Raw genomic sequence first — 17,604 nt, forward strand, 5'->3', positions numbered from 1 at the left:
GAAAGCAAGCAGCCGTTTGCATCAAAGAACAGCGCAGAGCGTGGATGAATGCAAGCACTGTGTGAGCGGCAGCCTGAGACGCCAAGAAGAAACAGATGGAACCTGGAGGAGATAAGGTGATGCAGAGGCAGACATGAGGACAAAAAAAGTGATGGAGGAAAAGCTTCTATCAATGTACCACTTCACTCTGAGTCAGACTGAGTACAGTACAACATCATTGAGTCATCTGCTAATCACTACCACAACCAATGATGTGCCAAAATAGAGCTACAAAGGAGGAAGGGGGTGGCCTCATATATGACATATTTGCATGTCCTTTATTCAATTTTTCCATGCATACTTTTTATTTAAGTAGGAAGTTGCTTGAGATAGAGATCTCTTGTACAAGGGAGACCTGCAAAGACAACTGTCTCATTATAGTTCAGTTTATAAAGTATGCATTCTATGTTTTTTTTATGTCTAAGGGCCCCCAATTTCACCTTCATGTCTGCTAATTGCGAATTAGAAAGTGACAATAACACGATTCTTATTCTATTACCACAATTAGCGGTAGCATTGAGTATTAAGAAGAAGGTTTGGCTGATGAGACAAAAACAAAGTGTCAGAAGTATTAAAAGTCTGCACTGGATCCATGTTTATTTGCGCTTTGATCAGCTATTTAGAGATTTATTCATAGTTTCTTTTATGCTACGGCAAAATCCTTGTACAGCTGCTTTGTGTTAAGAAAAACTCCAACATTGAAGAGTTCAGGCGGTAATAAAAAAAGGCACATTCATATTTCTCCAAGTTTAGTACTGAAGAAGAACTGTTTTTGCTCATGTTAATAATGCACCAATTAAACAAGGACATGTGATTCTGATTCTGATAATATGACAAACCTCACTGCAGTAAAAAGATACTTTGAGCAAGAAAATGCAAATATGTTGCAAACACAACACCAGTCACATTTTGCTTTGTATAAAAACGTTTCAAAGCTCCTTCAGACAATGCTTTTCCTTTTACGATGCCTTTTACTTATTTTTTTTTATTTATTATGCCTTTTATAGCATAACAACAGTTGCTAACATTATGTATTCCTCTCGGTTTCACAGCCAAAAATAGGCAGCAGCTTTATGAAAGAACTTAAAATTGATTTCCAGCTAACTTTTAACTGAGGTTATGACATCTATTAGAGTGAAAAAGTGGAATAATATGTTTTCAGGCCAAAACTCATATACTTTTTCTTTCTTGAATTAGGTTTCCAAGCATCTCACCAAAACTAGGATACATGAGCTGCACACGCATGAGTCAAAAACCATCATGCATGTACGGTAAATGAATCTGCGTTAAAAAAAACAAAAAATCTGCTTCGTCAATGTTCCACCATTGCACACTGGAGAGGAGGCACGCAGCCTGTTTGGTGTGTAAGACAGACTCAGCAGGAACACGAGGCAGGAGGCTTGAGTCCAAACATTCTCCCTGACAGCTCCGCCAGTTTGAAGGCCTGTCTGGTCAGTGTGGAGGTCAGCTGAGCAGGCGGGGGAACAAGGAGATAAGATATCTACCCACAGAGACAACAGAAAGTGACCAGACACCAGCTCACATGTAAAGAAAGAGTCCTTTCTCCTCATTTCTTGGTAATGCCATTCCATCTACACAGGCTGAACCTGCAGCTCTCCATAGGGACACTTTGATAACACAGGCTGTTACTTTCTTGTGATTTAGGACCACCTAAAGACATTCAGAGTGGAGTATGACATGCATAGTGTGTAAGACAAAAGAACAGAAAGGCAGGGGGGAAATAGGGGAGCAGAGAAAAATGTGTATTTCTGAGCTTCACTGCTATGAGGGCATGTAAGAAGAGAGGGACTATTAAAAAAAAGAAATGAAGGAGAAATGAAGGAGGAGGCCGGGGAGTAAGGGGGCGTTCCTGCTGGCTCAGGGCTTGATTAACACCAGGCCTCCTGACAGGAAATGACCCGGCCAGCTCATAGCGCCAGGAGAGCTTCCATCTGGTGTCGAGGCCATGGAGAAATTCTCCACCCAGGAGAACTGGGAACCAAAAATGAGAGTCTAGAACTGAATGAACACTCAAGGATTCAAGGATTAGTCCTAGTGGTTGTACAGGACTCATGCCATCATTCTGTTGCTGTTATTGATTGGCGCAGAGGCCAAAAGCAGTGATGAGATGCAGCATTTGCACTCCGGGCCTTGAAAATCACAACCACATCACAGAAATGGGCATTGAGTGAGGAGTGTGAAGCGAGAGTCGGTCAGAGACGTACTCAGACTTTAGGAGATGTATCAAGTTGAGGCTGGGGGTGGAGAGCACGAGGGGGCAGTTTGGGGAGGAAAGCGGGTACATTAGGACAGGTCATTTTTCACTGCTGACTGGAATCCTCAGTGTAAACAAGGTCTTCCGCACTAAAAGATAAAACACAGATATACTGTAAAAACCAAGTGGGTCTGGTAAAAAACAGACTCACGCAAAGCACACTTTATATACACACTTATTTATGATTTTTTTAAGCATCAGACTGGAGAAAAGCAGACCCTGAGGCAAACATCTACAACAAGAGTCGCTGGCAAAAACCGTTCGTTAAATTATTCTCACATGGGTGACAGGAAATTTTTTGCAGGGGTCACCAAAATAAAAGATTTATTAAATGACATGCACAAAATAAAGTGAATGGCAGTCAAAATAGTCAGAAACATATGCACAGCTTTGCTTGTGACAATTTCTATTGTGAACTGGGTCACAATATGTTGTCATCTTCAAAAAGTTTGGAAAACACTGGTCTAAGTCAGACTATAATGTTGAAACTATCTATGCCAATAAAGGGCTCTTTTCCCGAAAGGAGTCAGAGGAGTTTCCAGGGCAGAAGAAAGGAGAGGCGAGCAGGAAGTGTGTGTTGACTGGACTCCTCTGCTGACCTTCTGTCAAAAAGGGTCCCAGGGCTGACCCTTGCCTGCATTGACGCGTGTGCAGGGGCCAGGGGCCACGGTCTCAGTCAGAGTCCCTCTGGAGCCAGCCCGTGTGTGCGCCTGGTATATATTTCTGCTTTTAGCTTTGGTGAGTGTGTATGTGTAAGTCTGTGTGGAATCATGATAGTGTTCTTTTCATTATACAAGCTCAATTCCCAACGGAGATATAAGTGCTTACAAACCTTTTATGATGTGCATTTCCTGTCATAAATAAGAAGCAGAGGAATTCTCTGCTGAGCGCTAACACACTCCATAAAGCAAGCAGAGGTGTAAACTACACCCTGGACCAAATGAAATCTACCCGACGAACCGCTGCTACCGGTGAATGCACTGCTTTGCTTCTGACTGACAATACAACAGGTACCTTAAATGTGTTACTGCATACAGTATTTCAGTGTACTACCTACAGTATAACATTTCAAAAACAACTGAACCAAAGCTCATTTACATACATATCTTTACTAAAGCAAATGTTTTAATTGTAAGAATAAAGAAGGAGAAGGGGATTACCACTTCCACATTTACAACATAGCAAAATGATACAGTATTAAACTATCAAGTACATTAAGTAGGTAAATAGTCAGGGTTAGATGTGTGATGCATAGTAAAATGTCTACTTTCAACTAAAATGCACGTGTGGTGCGAAGTAATATAATGTCACAATTTCCAACCCAAGTTAGACATTATTTTGGATAGAACTGCATAAATCCACTTCATAAATGCACAGAGAGGAGAACAAAAGAGACACAAACAGAGGGGAAATCAGTTCAGACAGATGTTGAGCAGAAAAATAGACCCAACATTATCCTCGCCAGGCGTAGCGTTGACAGTGAGCGGAACCTGAGATCACTGTGACCTCAGCATCTGTCACTAACCAGCTTACAACAAAAGTACATTGGCTGTTTGGGGCTAATAAAATCAAACGTCAAATGTGTGTGGAAAAATAAAAAGATGGAAGTTTGCATTCTGTCTAAATAGAGGATCACATCTTTATCATAATAGATATGATCCTCCAAGCCTCCAAGTTACACTCAAACTACAAAAAAAAGCTTCAGTTGAAGTATTTATTATAGCATTAACACATCTGAGATGGAGACTTGCAAGCAGGTTTCTACCTGTACAGCTCCCCTTCACTTGTCATTCCTATCAGGGCTGTTGCTATGTTGCTATTCTATTTGTGTCTACACTCAGCATCCATGCACAGTACACCAACCTGCTTGTTAACACAAATATCTAATCAGCCAATCACATGGCAGTAACTCAAACTTATTGACATGGTCAAGACAACCTGCTGAAACCGAGCATCAGATTAAGGTAAGGTAAGTGATTTAAGTGAACATGTTGATTGTTGGTGACAGACTGGCTGCTCTGAGAATTTCAGGAACTGCTGATCAATGACCATTTTTACACACGATTTCAAGGGTTTAGAGAATCTGCACCTCTGGCTCATACATGCTGAAAATTGACACCGATTGCACTCTTTGGGGACTGCAACAATCAGCCGGTCCGAGTTTGCTTTCACACTTCACTTTAGTGAAACCAACCAAACCTTTTGAAGAACATGTTCTCCTCGTCACCTGAGGCCGCATCAAGAATTGCTGAAGGAGAAGACGAGACAAAAAACGGACAAGAAAATTTGCTCGTCTGTTGGTGAACGCAGGGCAACTTTTGTTTCCGCCACATAAGAGCAGTCTTGGGTTTTCTTTTATGCGAACATACGACACATTTACGCTGCAACAATGGCGTTGTAGTCCTGTGTTTGGTTCACTTGAAGCGTACTGAGAGCTATGTCTTTAGGCGGACCAGAGTTCGCTTCTTCGGTTGCGCATTCACACTTCCCCAAACTAACCAGACTTTCCAAGCAAAAGAAATAGTGTTCGATTAAGAAGGGCTGGTGTGAATGCACCCTTAATTAGGTGTTCTAATAAAGTGGCCGAATTGCATGATTAATATTTTCTTCCCTGCTATAACACAGTTCACACCCCATAAGAAAAAGATGGGATGGAAAATGGGATAGATTACAAGCAAACATTAGCAAGACCCAACAATCTGCCAGCAGTGAATGGGGAGGTCTGATCGCAGCTTTGTGTGTGGCCCTGCCTGTTAACCAGGCCTGTCTGGCCTGGCAGTGAGAATCTGATGAGCGCCTGTTAATTAAAGCCTGAGCTCCAAGTCATCAGCTTATCTGATGTAGTGAACTGAAGAGAGCAATGCCACTGGCTGCTTTGTCCACCCTAGGGTCTGTGGTGTTCACCTCATGTACGCATGTGCATGTGTCCAAGTGTATTTGTGTAACATAGGAGGAAGTAAAGAAAGAGCACCAATTAAAAATAATTGGGACTAATTTCATCAACACAGCGCAACAGGGGAAATATATTTAATCAGGCATAATCATTAGACTAACATATGCTCCACTTCCCCGTGCAACCAGCTCCGTGCTTAAGGGCCACAGAGAGAGAAGAAGAGGAAGAAATAGAGAAAGGCAAGGCCAGAAAATGGGAAAGAAAGAGAGAGAAATGGAAAAGGAACATTTAAAAAAACAAAGAGTAGAAAAAGTAGGCAGAGGGAGAGCTGGTGGCTAGAGTTATGTGTGATCCCTTTCATGTCCCTCATCTGGCCCGTAATGCTGTGCCAACCCAAACAATGACATTGGGGAGGTCCAACCCGCCCTCCGCTTCCCCCTCCTTGCCCCGTGCACACCCCACTGACAGGATGAATAACAAAGCCAATGTGTGTCTGAGACAGAAAAGGAGAGGACGTGATATGAAAACCACTGCAATTCCAGTTCAAATCGTATTTTGCAAAATGTTCTACAGAATTGTTCCAATCCTGTGTCATAGATGCTGGTAAATCACAACTTTCATCACTGGGGAATTCACAATCTTACTACTGGAGCCGTACGCCCACTCACTGACACAAGTACAGACAAGTTATGATCCATCATGCTGAGCAAGCTCGACGTCCTATGGTGAAGAATTAGCCTGCTTTCTTTTTCATGTTTCTATTCCCCAATTCATGGTAGAAGAGGTGAAAAAAAATTGGAAAAGTGGGAGAAAGTTTGACTCTGCAGCAGCTAAAAAAAGCTCCATGAAGGAGTCTGAGACACATTTTTGCTTTCTGACCAAAAACAAAGTACATTTTCCCACAACTGAATTAGGAATTAACAGTAACTGCTTTGAGCTATTTACAACCTGCACACATAACACAAACCACAGTTTGACACCGCAAACTGGCAGCTGCCAATCAGACTCCAGCATTCAGGAGATACGCTGGTTCCTCACCCAATCCCATTATTTGTTCTCCATCCGCTGTGTTGCTAACAAACCAATACGGTTCTTTCCACATGCGGTGTTGGCTGTGGAGCATTGGGTTTAAGAGCTCATTTCACACTCTACAATAAGCAGAGCCATTTTCTTGGATAAATACTGTGCGGGCCTTTAATCAAAGCCATACCCCCGAAACAATGCAAACACATGTACGAATATATATTTCACAAGCAGAGACACAGTGATTAAAAATGAAAGAGTAACTTTTTCTTGACTGCTGCTCTGCTGTTTATCCCTGGTGTGAAGGTAAAAGATGAAGACTTGGACATATTCTGTATCTGTTTTGATGTAGCCTTCACTGGCAATGCATCAACGCTACTAAAGATTGTCTGTGGATTAAAAGTTTGATCGATTTTGAATATCTCTGTGCTGTAAATCTCTATTTTACTTATAAATATGTCATAAGTCACATGGTTCTTCTGGCTACCATATTACTTTTCCCCCAACATAACCATGTGCAGGGACGTTGAAACAAAAAAGTAATGTGTACCAGTACTGGCTAAATATTACAGCCTGCTTTGTTGTTTGAACAATGCGCTTGTCGGAGTTCATTTAAGGGAGTGTTACACTAAAGAAAACTAAGGTTCACTAGACAGGAAATATGGAATAACAAATAAATTCACTATGTTAAGTCTGAGGAACAAGATTTCCTGAAGGCGCTCTTTAATCAAGTTTCCATAAAAAGATACTTTTGTTTCACAGACCTGTGCTGCATCCAGCACTTAACTCATTTCTTCTTTTTTCCTGGCATTATTGTGTGTATGATATTGTCTTTTGTGTGTCTGCAGTGTATTAGCTCAGCTATGGATGCTTACTCTGGTCAAGGGGAACGCAAAGAATTTGTAAAAAAAAAACAAAAAAAAACACTGTTCTCATGGCGGCTAGGTTTCATTTAACGTCTGGTTTCAATTTGCGTCATTTAATTGGAGAGAATGTCACAATCGATGTTGTGCTCTGAAAAGCGTACAGTGTGTGTGTGTGAGAGACGGAGAGAGCGAAAGACTACCTATACCGTGTCACGTTACTCCAGTCGAGTACTTCACTGGCTGCCATAAAAACCCTCACGCAGGCAGTGGTGCATGGACATACACACATTTAAATTTAAAAAAGAAAGGTGCACACACAGTGCTGACTGGGTAAAGCATGCACACACACACACATGAGTGCTTACATACAGTGCACACACATAGACACACTGTTTCTGCTTGTCTAAAACACACCTGGCACACAATGACAGGGTAATTTCCAATGATGTGTTTATAACACAGAGTCAGGTTTTTAACATGATCCACATCTCTCGAACCAGTGCCTGCCAAGAGGCCCCTCATATTCAAACTGCACTTAGCCAAGTAGAGCAGGAAGAGAGTGAGACAGAGTATGAGCTGGAAGATGGAGAAAGGGGAGTAAAAAGAACAGGGGGGGGGATCAACAACCTCTAATATGGCGTTACATGGATTTACCAACCTCATATACAGTATACTACGAAAATGACCGCGTGTATGATAAGGGATGAAAACCTCACAGGAGTCTATTATTTCAGGGTGTGTGCTTCAGCACGGAGTGGGCGAAAACTAAAAGTAGCTCTAATTATGAACTATGTGGCAGGGGAGGAGATTGTGTGTGTAAAGGCTCAAGGTTAAAGACGCTATTACTCTTGGAGGTAAAGACAGCTGTGGTGTGGAGGTAGACGGTTAATTTATCTTAGGAGTTGGCCTTGATCTGCTCTACCACACAGTTACCAGCTCAGCTAAACCAAAGAAACCAGGACACACACACATACACGCGCACACACGCACACTGGTAGCAACGCAATACAAACAGTAAATGTCTTTCATCTCTATGGATTTCAGATATAACTGTAGAAATTAAAGTAAAGGGTCATTTCTCTCACACACTATTTTTCTCTCGCACTCATCCAGCTCAAACATTCCCACACTTGACAGTTTGAGTAGCAGCTTGCCAAACTGAGCAGGCAATGTGTGTGGAGGAGGATGTGGATGAAAAGTGTGATACAAAGAGAGCAGTGGGAAAAAAAGATGGGGTGTGAATACTTAGATCAAAATCCACCCATTAACAGCACTGGAATCAGAGAGAGGAATGAAACATTTTCCCACTGTCTTACTCACCTGTGAGTTTCTGAAGCAAGGGGCTGAGCTCTGTCTCGTGCATGATGACCAGGGTAAGTGCTCCTATAAGGTCCCTTTCCAGCTTCTCCAGCTCCTCCTCCTCCTCCTCCGCGTCTTGGCCTGCAGACTGTGCCTCATCAGCCAGGGAGTACAGGTAAACCAAGAGGAGGATCAGCTCATCAGGCCCACACTCATCTTTCCTGGACCTTGACCCTGAGGATGAGCTGTCGTCACCTCCGAGGGGCTTCATCAAGGGAAGCAGCTGCCTCAGCACAGTGGGGAAATCAGAATCTCCAAGAGCCTGTGACACAGAACAAAGCAGGTGGTTAGTCGGACACCACATTTTGTACCTTGCAGAGCGACATTAACAGGAGTAATAATATTGATAACCATGTCATGTATGTACAGTGCACAGTAGCCAGGTAGCTTGGCATACCCACTAAAAATATGTTAACATGATGATGGCAAACATATTATAACATGTTACTGGGTACTCTTGCCTTTGCAGCAAGAAGACATGGATTTGTGACCTGGTTGGAATAAGCATGGAGTTTGCATGTTCTCCCTGTGTGTGTGGGTTTTTTCCCACAGTCCAAAAACATGCAGATTTGGGGAATAGGTAAATTGGACAATCTAAGAGTGTATGGTTGTTTGTCTCTATGTGGCCCTGTGATGGACTGGCGACCTGTCCAGGGTGTTCCCCACCCTTTGTCACCTTTCGCCCTATGTTAGCTGGGATTGGCACCGTCGAACCCTCATGTGCAGGATAAAGCGGTAGAAGATGAATGGATGGATGTTAGTGGGTGATATTTTGAGATGAAGTTAAGCACAGTCAGGCCAGCTTTTTACTCCCCTTTGCAGTCACGATGATCTTCCTCTCCTTTGGTGTTTCATGACAGTTGCTGACAGTCTCCTTTTGTATTTAATCATAATAAGTCTTTAATTTGTCTTCTTCCGCTTTGGTGAATTTCAATCGACTGATTTATCTTTGGGAAAGAAGCTGAATAAGATATTTTCCAAAATTAGACTCTCAAAAATGGTACTGAGCAAATACTGGCAGTTCATCTTATGTAATGTGCCATCACAGTGAAAACCACAAAAGGAAAAATTAGGTGTATGTTGCATCATGATGCAAAGCATCATTTGATGTCCCCTAATCACTAGCTTCCATGCTTATTAGCTGGTTTCCTTGATTCTGTTGTAAAAATGAGCTTAAATTACAAGCACAATATGGGTGAGTTCATCTTTCCATTCGCCTATTTTACAGCTTTGCAAGAGGCTGAGGTAAAGCTTAATTTGCTCCATTCTTTTGTTGGATTTTTGTACGGGTACTGAACTGTTTCTGTCCTACTTTCTCTATCACACACAATCTCGTCCAACATGCTGTGGATGACAGGACCATTTACAGAACACTGGTCACTCTGACAAAAAGGGTGAGCTCATCGGCCAATAAAACAAGGGCGTGGAGCTGATCTGTCTGATGAACGGCATGGAAATCAAATGAAAAATAGAGCTGAAATGGAGGCAACGGGGTCACAGAGGGGGAGTGCGAGTGAAAAATAATGCAGGATGAAGAAGATACAAAGATATTGCAGAAATAGTTAGGTTGAGATGATAGTATAAAAGGGGTTGGCTGTTGACAATGGACCGTATGTTTGTGTCAGATGGAGCTACAAATGCCCCATGGATATATTTCATTTTAACGAGGGACTCCTCTGGAAAGAGCTTTGTGTTCCTCCCACCAAGACAAACAGGCTCTGAGAATAAGGGGCTTTGGACCTTGCGGTGGGCCCACTGGGGGGATCCTGTGTCTGACCTAGAAGATCTCTTGAGTGAGCCAATACAATCATACCCAATGATGGTGAGCCAAAGCCACAGAATTATCTCTTTGTCTCTCATAGCAGCAAAGGAGAAGTCCGACTTTCCGCTCGTTGATTGCGTTCGGCGACTCTGAAGTGTGTGACATGAACAGAAATCATTGAAGGCATTAATCAAACCTCCTAATGTGTTAGGTATCAGATGAACACAAAATTTAGCTGCTCTGTTCACTTAAACATGGTCTCCTCCCTGCCTCAGACCCCAGCCAAACACTCAACCCCCCGGGGGACATTCACACACAATCTCGCCACACATTTTTCTTCTTTAACATTGTGAAATCAAATACCTCTCCAAGCTGCACTCATTCACATTGCCAAACAATGTTTGGGACCACTCTCTCGCTCGCATTGTTCGCGGACAACAACGAGGAGAACATGACAAAGACAATTACGCGTTTCTTGTTTACAATTAATCTACGACACTTCTGTCTGTATATAACATCCAACGGAGGACGCTCACACGATCCAACACATTCTTAAAGGAGTGTGTACATGTCAACAAATTACATTTTCATTTCATTGCCACTGCATCATAACTTTGGCACCACAAGCTTTCAGTTCAAATAGGAGGAGCTGAAATAGAAGCCAATGGTCTCCACATCATTTATCAAGAGGTACTTTTGCACAAACCTGATGAAAGGATTTTTGACTGATGTTCTTTAATTTTAATTGTTTAACTGTAGTCCTAACCACTTCCTTACAGGTGAAAGGTTGGCCAATATGGCTGCCGCATAGTGAAAAAGGTTGATTTTAATTATTACCGTTTAAATGTCAGATGAAAGACTTTAGTTATCCTTTAGGAGTAGCCCTCCTTCAAACTTAGTTGCCAAGGACATAAAATGAAGCAGAAGCAGTGTCCATCTGCGAGTAAGGTCATCAGTTGTGAGTATTTCAAGCAAAAACACACAATAATCGTACAGAAGGTTTACAGATGTAGCATGTGAGGAAAAGCGCAGAGCCTGCAGAGAGCATGACTGATTAAAATAGGAATGTACGTGATCTGTCGGTCACGCAGAAGAAAAATGACTGAAAGACATTCAGTCCAACTGTTTCCTATTTTCTGTGCCGTACGTGCCCAACGTTTCACAAGAAAAGACAGAGCAACACAAAAGAGTCAGAAAATCAAGCAAACATATGTTTGCTGCAGTATTACAGTACATGTTTTGATATCATGACCTCACGGGTTTATCTGGGGACGCCTTAGTAGAGAAGTTCAGATCTCAGGGAGGGTAAACAAAGGATGTTATTTATTGATTGGTGACTCAAAACTTTAAGCCAACATGGCTCTTCAGTTTGTCTTATTATTTATTATTATTTTATTGATTTATTTATTTTGCTTTTTTATATGCCTGGGGGATATAAACGGTATGTACTTTTGTTTGTTCAGCTGCTGAAACATTTCTGTGAATGAACTCAAGTACAATACCCGCTACGACAAATAGCTAGTTTCTTTTTAAAGCTTTCTCACATTTTATTTAATTCTTTCATCCATGTACAAATGCACTACAGTATCTCTTCTGTCCTGTGAACTGGGAACTGTGTGCTGTTTGACATGTGAGCGAAAGCAAGCCAATATATGGGTCCCTTCAGGAAGTCCATGAAAGCTGTTGTCAGTTGCATGCCATGATGGCACCAGAGGAGGAAATGGGGATCTTTGGTACAGACCTGAGACTGAACTGAGTGAGGCTGAGTGGGAAAATTGGCTGAAGCTGTTGGCACTGGCACTGGAAAGGTAGTGGACTGTGCACCTCTGGGAATGGCACGGAGCAGAATAGAGCATGCTTTCCAAAGGCACTCCGGATAACCCATTCAGGGGTAATACACAAAGGAATTGTGTGTTTTACTGAACTAGATATAGACTGAGATTAAATAAATTTCAGTTTCAACTACCCAATATATATGTCGATCAGATGTTTTTCAATGGTTCTTTTCAGTGTTGATACATTAACATGTAAACCTGAAATCTAGAGTGTCACAGAAATAGCAATAATGCAGACAATTATTTTTAAAACAGAAACATTATATGATGTTCTATGATTAAATATACAAAATTACACAATAATCCATTATTTAATATTTAAATAAGGAAGACTATTCAAAGATTTTACGAATGACAAATCAAAAGGGATTTACAAAGACAACATCAAACTTTTAAGGTGTCATTCATTTACAATTGATTTCAGTTCACTCTCACTGATTGTCCACTGTTTAATCCACATGTGTCCTGGGGGCTGGAGCCAATCCCAGCTGGCATATTGGCGAAAGGCGGGGTCCACCCTGGACAGATCCTCATTCCATCACGGGGCAATCATATAGAGATTGTGTGGAAGGACCCACACGCACATGCAGAGAACACGCAAGCTCCACAGAGAAAGACCAAAAAGAGATCCGAACCAGCAACCTTTTTGCTGCGAGGCAACAATGCTAGCTGCAACACAGTGTGACCCCCAATTCAGTTCAATTAGTTAAGCATAGTGTGTAGTAAAGACACTGAAATTAAAACAAAATGATTTTTACTGTTATGCTTTTTTCTCAGGCTAAAAAAGGCTACTAAATTCAAGTGGCTTTCAGGGAAGGTTCTAAAAACAGTGCATTTTTAGGAGCAGTGCAAGTGGCCTGAACTAGAGCATTACTGCTGTAATAACAGGAAGCTGAAGTTATTATTACACGCCATTACTGAAGGCACTATTCCTGCCGCCATGCTCTAATGTGACTATTACACACAATTATAGAATCACAACTGCATTACTCTGTCACAACAATGCCAATTTTAGAGCTCGCAATTTCTCGATATAAAGCCATTACTTAAAATGACTTTCGTGTTTCTTAACATTGCGCGCTTAATTTTGACGGAAAACTGGCACGTGGTAAAATGTATAGATCATGAAGCGCCTTTGTTCCCCCCGACTAAAGACGGCAGATTGGCCTATGCTTAACCTGCAGCTGGATTATTGGTATAAAATCGAGGCAATGCTGGCTTAGACCTGGGGACTTTGCACCAATCATAAAATCCCTCTTGCTTTATGGTCTGTCTTGAATCCATATGCCAGTGATTGACAGATTACTGTCTGGCAATCTCAACCAATCCCAGGGTCCACAAAGGCTCAATCTCACCCAATAACAGAGTCGGGCCAAACTCCGCCTCTGCCCAGCATAGCCTGAACAGGAAACCAGCTCCAGATGCTACCCCTGGAGGAAGGTGACTGTTTCAGATGTAGCACAGCTAACTAGAACCAGGCCTTGTTTGCTTCACTCTCTGCCTGCACAATGAACCTTTTTCTGGGCCCCCGGGTGGGGGAGGGGTGGGTGTTGAAGGTAGGGGTCCTTGTGGCTGCATGAACATAGCAGCCATAGGTGAGTTGTTCTTGCTGACCAAAGAGAAACTGGTCAGGAGTCACGTTACATGGATGACAGACACTTCATCATTACCATAGACCAAAAAAAATAAAAATGCACACATGAGCTTAATTTGAAGATATGTAATCACATCCAATTTGTGTTCACAAATAACATGAAACACTGGAAGGGTTACAAGCAAACTCAGAAACAAAATACATAAATCTTCGAGTTATAAGGCGGCAACTAAGCTTTGACTCTAAATTATGTACAGCGAGCTTACTCATGAGTTGTCGTGGAACAGCTGGAAAACAAATAGGAATGCCTTTAGTCTCAGAGAGGCTGGCAAAATCGCAAATACTTCAACAAACATTTTATAGACGACTTATCTGAGCCTGCCAGTGCACTTGTGCAAGTGCAGTATCTGAGCAGGGACACATGCTCTTCGTAACTTGTGGTGATGACATCCTGACATGACGAATCCTAGAACAGGTTCAACGGAAAACGTCTGTTTATTTAAAAGGCGGAAATCTACCTTCCTTGAGCGGGAATGGAAAAATAAAGTTTATCTCTGGTATTCGTTTTACTATAATTATTCTGTCTTGTGTGAAAGGTGTGGACAATGCTTCAGGATTTTAACAAGGAGAGCGGAAATATGACTTTAAACACAGAAAAAGAGCAAAAGTCTGCAAAAGGTATCATATCGAGGGAGAACACCAGTTCATCAAATCACTACGCTTTGAGGAAAAAAAAACTTCAGCCTTATATCAGCACCTTTCTCTGTGTCTACTACTTTTTCTTCCCCCTTTTTGAAAACAATAAAAGTGATTTTGGAATTTGGAGTTTGCTCATCATTTTACAGAAAACAACAAAAGAATCTCATTTTGATTTGATGAAATTGATGAAATACAATTCTTGACTCGTTCTTGACGAAGGCTGAAATTCAAGTTGAGAAACTTTGAGCAGAATTAAATTAGAGACATCACACTAAAACATGCATGTGTGCCCTGATCTCAGTCCCATTTTAAGCTTTGTTTACATCTGTAATCACTGGTCATTTTCAGGGTGACCCGATGACTCAGCAAAACACTGTTTTCCAGAGTTTTCTTTACAACAAATCTATTAACACTCATTAAATGATGTCATGAACTGACATCACTCACCAGTCTGCTAACTTGTATATGCCTCAACATAATCCTAAAACTTTCATAAACAAAGTTAGACAAATGAAAACAAAAGGGGGTAAAATATACCAGAAGGACCCAGATTGTTAACTGATTGGTTTCAAAGTGATTGGTGGAATAACAGACAGCGCTCTTTAAGTTAAAAAGACCTCCTGGTGTTGCTCCACCAGTCTGATCCTGATATTATACGTGGAAACACCAGGACATAAATCTTTAGTTTCAAATGAGGCCTGGATTACCACACAGTCTGAGTCTGAGGTGGGTCTGTTTTGTTTCTGCCCAGCAGAGCCGCCATGGTCACAGATCTGCATGCCGGATTGCAGGGAGACAAATCTACGGTCTCCTGCACAAAGAGGTGAAGCTGAAGGTCAGTTTGACTGGAAGAGGGATGAACAAGGCAGCTGCCTCTTAGCCAGTACATGCAAAAGCTTTCAATTGCTTTCACATCAAATCCCTAAAACTTCTTTTTCCTTTTTTTCTCTCTCTGTCGGCAACTGTCTCAACATGAATCTCTCCGACTTATCTGCGGTTTTTCTCTGCTGCACTGTGTGTCAAAGGTTGGCCTGGCACAGACCTTGAGGGCTATAATTTCGAGGAGACGTGGGACCCAATCGCAGACACAAACATATGGTCCCTGCACTCCTCCCCTGTCACCGCCAGTCAGCCACATGCTGGTCACTGTGGCTGGACTGTGTCTGCGCGGCACACGACAACCTGCCTCCTTATCACACTCGCACGGGCTGAGATGCTGCAGCTGCTGATAGAAACTGAAGCTTTAATGTAAGACACTGCATTGGTGCAGTGCACGCCAAGTGTTTAGAAACATAAGGGAATTAATGAGCCTTTTATTTTTGCCACATAGGCTGCAACAGATTATGGCGTAATTCACCAGATGAGAGTTTCTGTGCAGCCACAAACCCCAGGGCCATGTAAAACCTCCTGCACTTTTCTCACACTGAGACAAACTGAATCATACGCATTCATGAGGAGACACGTTCGCACACTGGAACACACACACACACATATATACACACACACACCCCTCTAATACTGCCAAGGACAGTACATTACATCCACGACTAATTGACTCAGGAGGCTCCAGCAGGGAGAAAACATCCTGAGGTAAACAGACGGTCTCTAGACAAAGCAGAATGCAACAACCGCAAGTTATCTGCTGGCAGTCAAAGCAAAACAACAGTCTGAGACATTTTGCAGTTTAGTTTTTCACTGAAGTCATGTGGCATGGACTCGATTAGACAGATCACTTTTCTTTTCTTGTTCCTTTTTTGTTGTCGCTAATGAAGGAACTTGTAACGTGAAGTCACGTGAGTCAAGCAGCCCATCTGATTCTAGTTTCTGTCTTACACATGGAGGAGAGGGCGCGGAGGTGGGGTAGGGGGTGATTAAGTTTAACCATCACAAAGCAGGAGATTTCAAAATAAGAGTTTGACTCGAACGGTGGACTGGAGAAACCTGTTAACCAATGCTATAAAGACCTTGTTCCCTTTTTGAGTTTGATTTATTTGAGAGAAAACACATTCATACTTTTATATTATACGTTTATAACAACAGATTTTTCTTAAGAGGGAGATAAAAAAGTTTTGCATTCACGTCCAAGACCCGTGGTGTGTTTTGATCATTAGGGGGCACTGTTGCACTACATCAAACCGAGGACCACTTCATCTGTGCATGTACCAGACTGAACCACGTCAGTCTCTTTCCCTCCAAAACTCCATCCCTCCGTTCTGGAGAAGGCTACAATAGACAGGAAATGGGATGATGTTGAAGTGTTGGGTATTTGTTGAACGGTGAGTTCTATATCAAATGGGTTCAGGCTGTGCAACTGCGATTTCTGCATCACTGACCTCAGCTCTGCCTGTGACGTAATTTTTAACCTGGAGAGGCGTCATCACAGACGGCCGGAGTGGATGCAGAGCTAGGAGCAAGTTTCTGACGTCTATGTTTGATAAAACAGGCAAATTCCTCATGAATATACTGAGAACTACATGTATCACTGGTGAGTGTACTCTGTGAGTCATCACTCTGGGGAACAGCTGGTATATATATATATACATATATATATGCACACACACACACACGTATATATATATATGCACACACACATAAGCTTAGGACTAAGTTAAGAATTGTGGTTAGATTAAGGTTAGGGTTGGGTATTAACTGGTTATGGTTAAGGTGGAATGGAAGTCAATGCAGTGTCCTAAGAAGAATAGCTGTGCAAACCTGTGTGTGTGTGTGTGTGCTACCTCTTGAGCCACATATGGAAAGAGGTTTCTTTGCTGAACCCTACATTAGCACAGAGGTCACAGACTGACTTAACACTGCATTTATGAGTAAATGAAAAAATAGTTAAGTATACATCTATTTGAAACGGGTTTTTTATGCCGTAGCATGGATGGGAAAGCAGCATGTTTTGTGTGCTCTTCCCCCGTCCCGACAATGTATTTCTCTATCAGAGACACCGACAAACACACCCACACACGGCTGCTCTTCCCCAAACATTTATAAAAGCACTCATTACAAATTCAGGAAATGGAAAACAACTAATCTCCCTTCATTTCCCCCGCATACACACACCTGTGAGGTTGTAGAGATGAATTATGGCCAAACTAAGAAAGTACTGGAACATGTTACTGCCTGGAAAACATCCCAAAAGACAAACAATACAAAAAAAAACGAGAGAGGAGGACACATGGGAATACATTTCGGAAGAGAGTGTAGTTAGACCTCCATGAAGAGATCTTGTCAGTGAAGTGATAGTGGTATGACA

The 17,604-nt window shown here is 42.0% G+C and overlaps 1 protein-coding gene across 1 annotated transcript in view; it reads right to left on the reverse strand.

Annotated features, from left to right (window-relative positions):
* The window catches only part of scfd2 (sec1 family domain containing 2), an 85,684-nt gene that overhangs the window by 40,782 nt on the left and 27,298 nt on the right, over positions 1-17,604 (reverse strand). Inside the window, exon 5 of the mRNA XM_083888656.1 lies at positions 8,417-8,717. Within this exon, the coding sequence (XP_083744782.1) occupies positions 8,417-8,717 (301 nt within the window). The remainder of the gene's footprint in view (positions 1-8,416; positions 8,718-17,604) is intronic.

Source organism: Microchirus variegatus (assembly GCF_963457635.1).
Source record: "Microchirus variegatus genome assembly, chromosome: 4".
NCBI lineage: Eukaryota > Metazoa > Chordata > Actinopteri > Pleuronectiformes > Soleidae > Microchirus > Microchirus variegatus.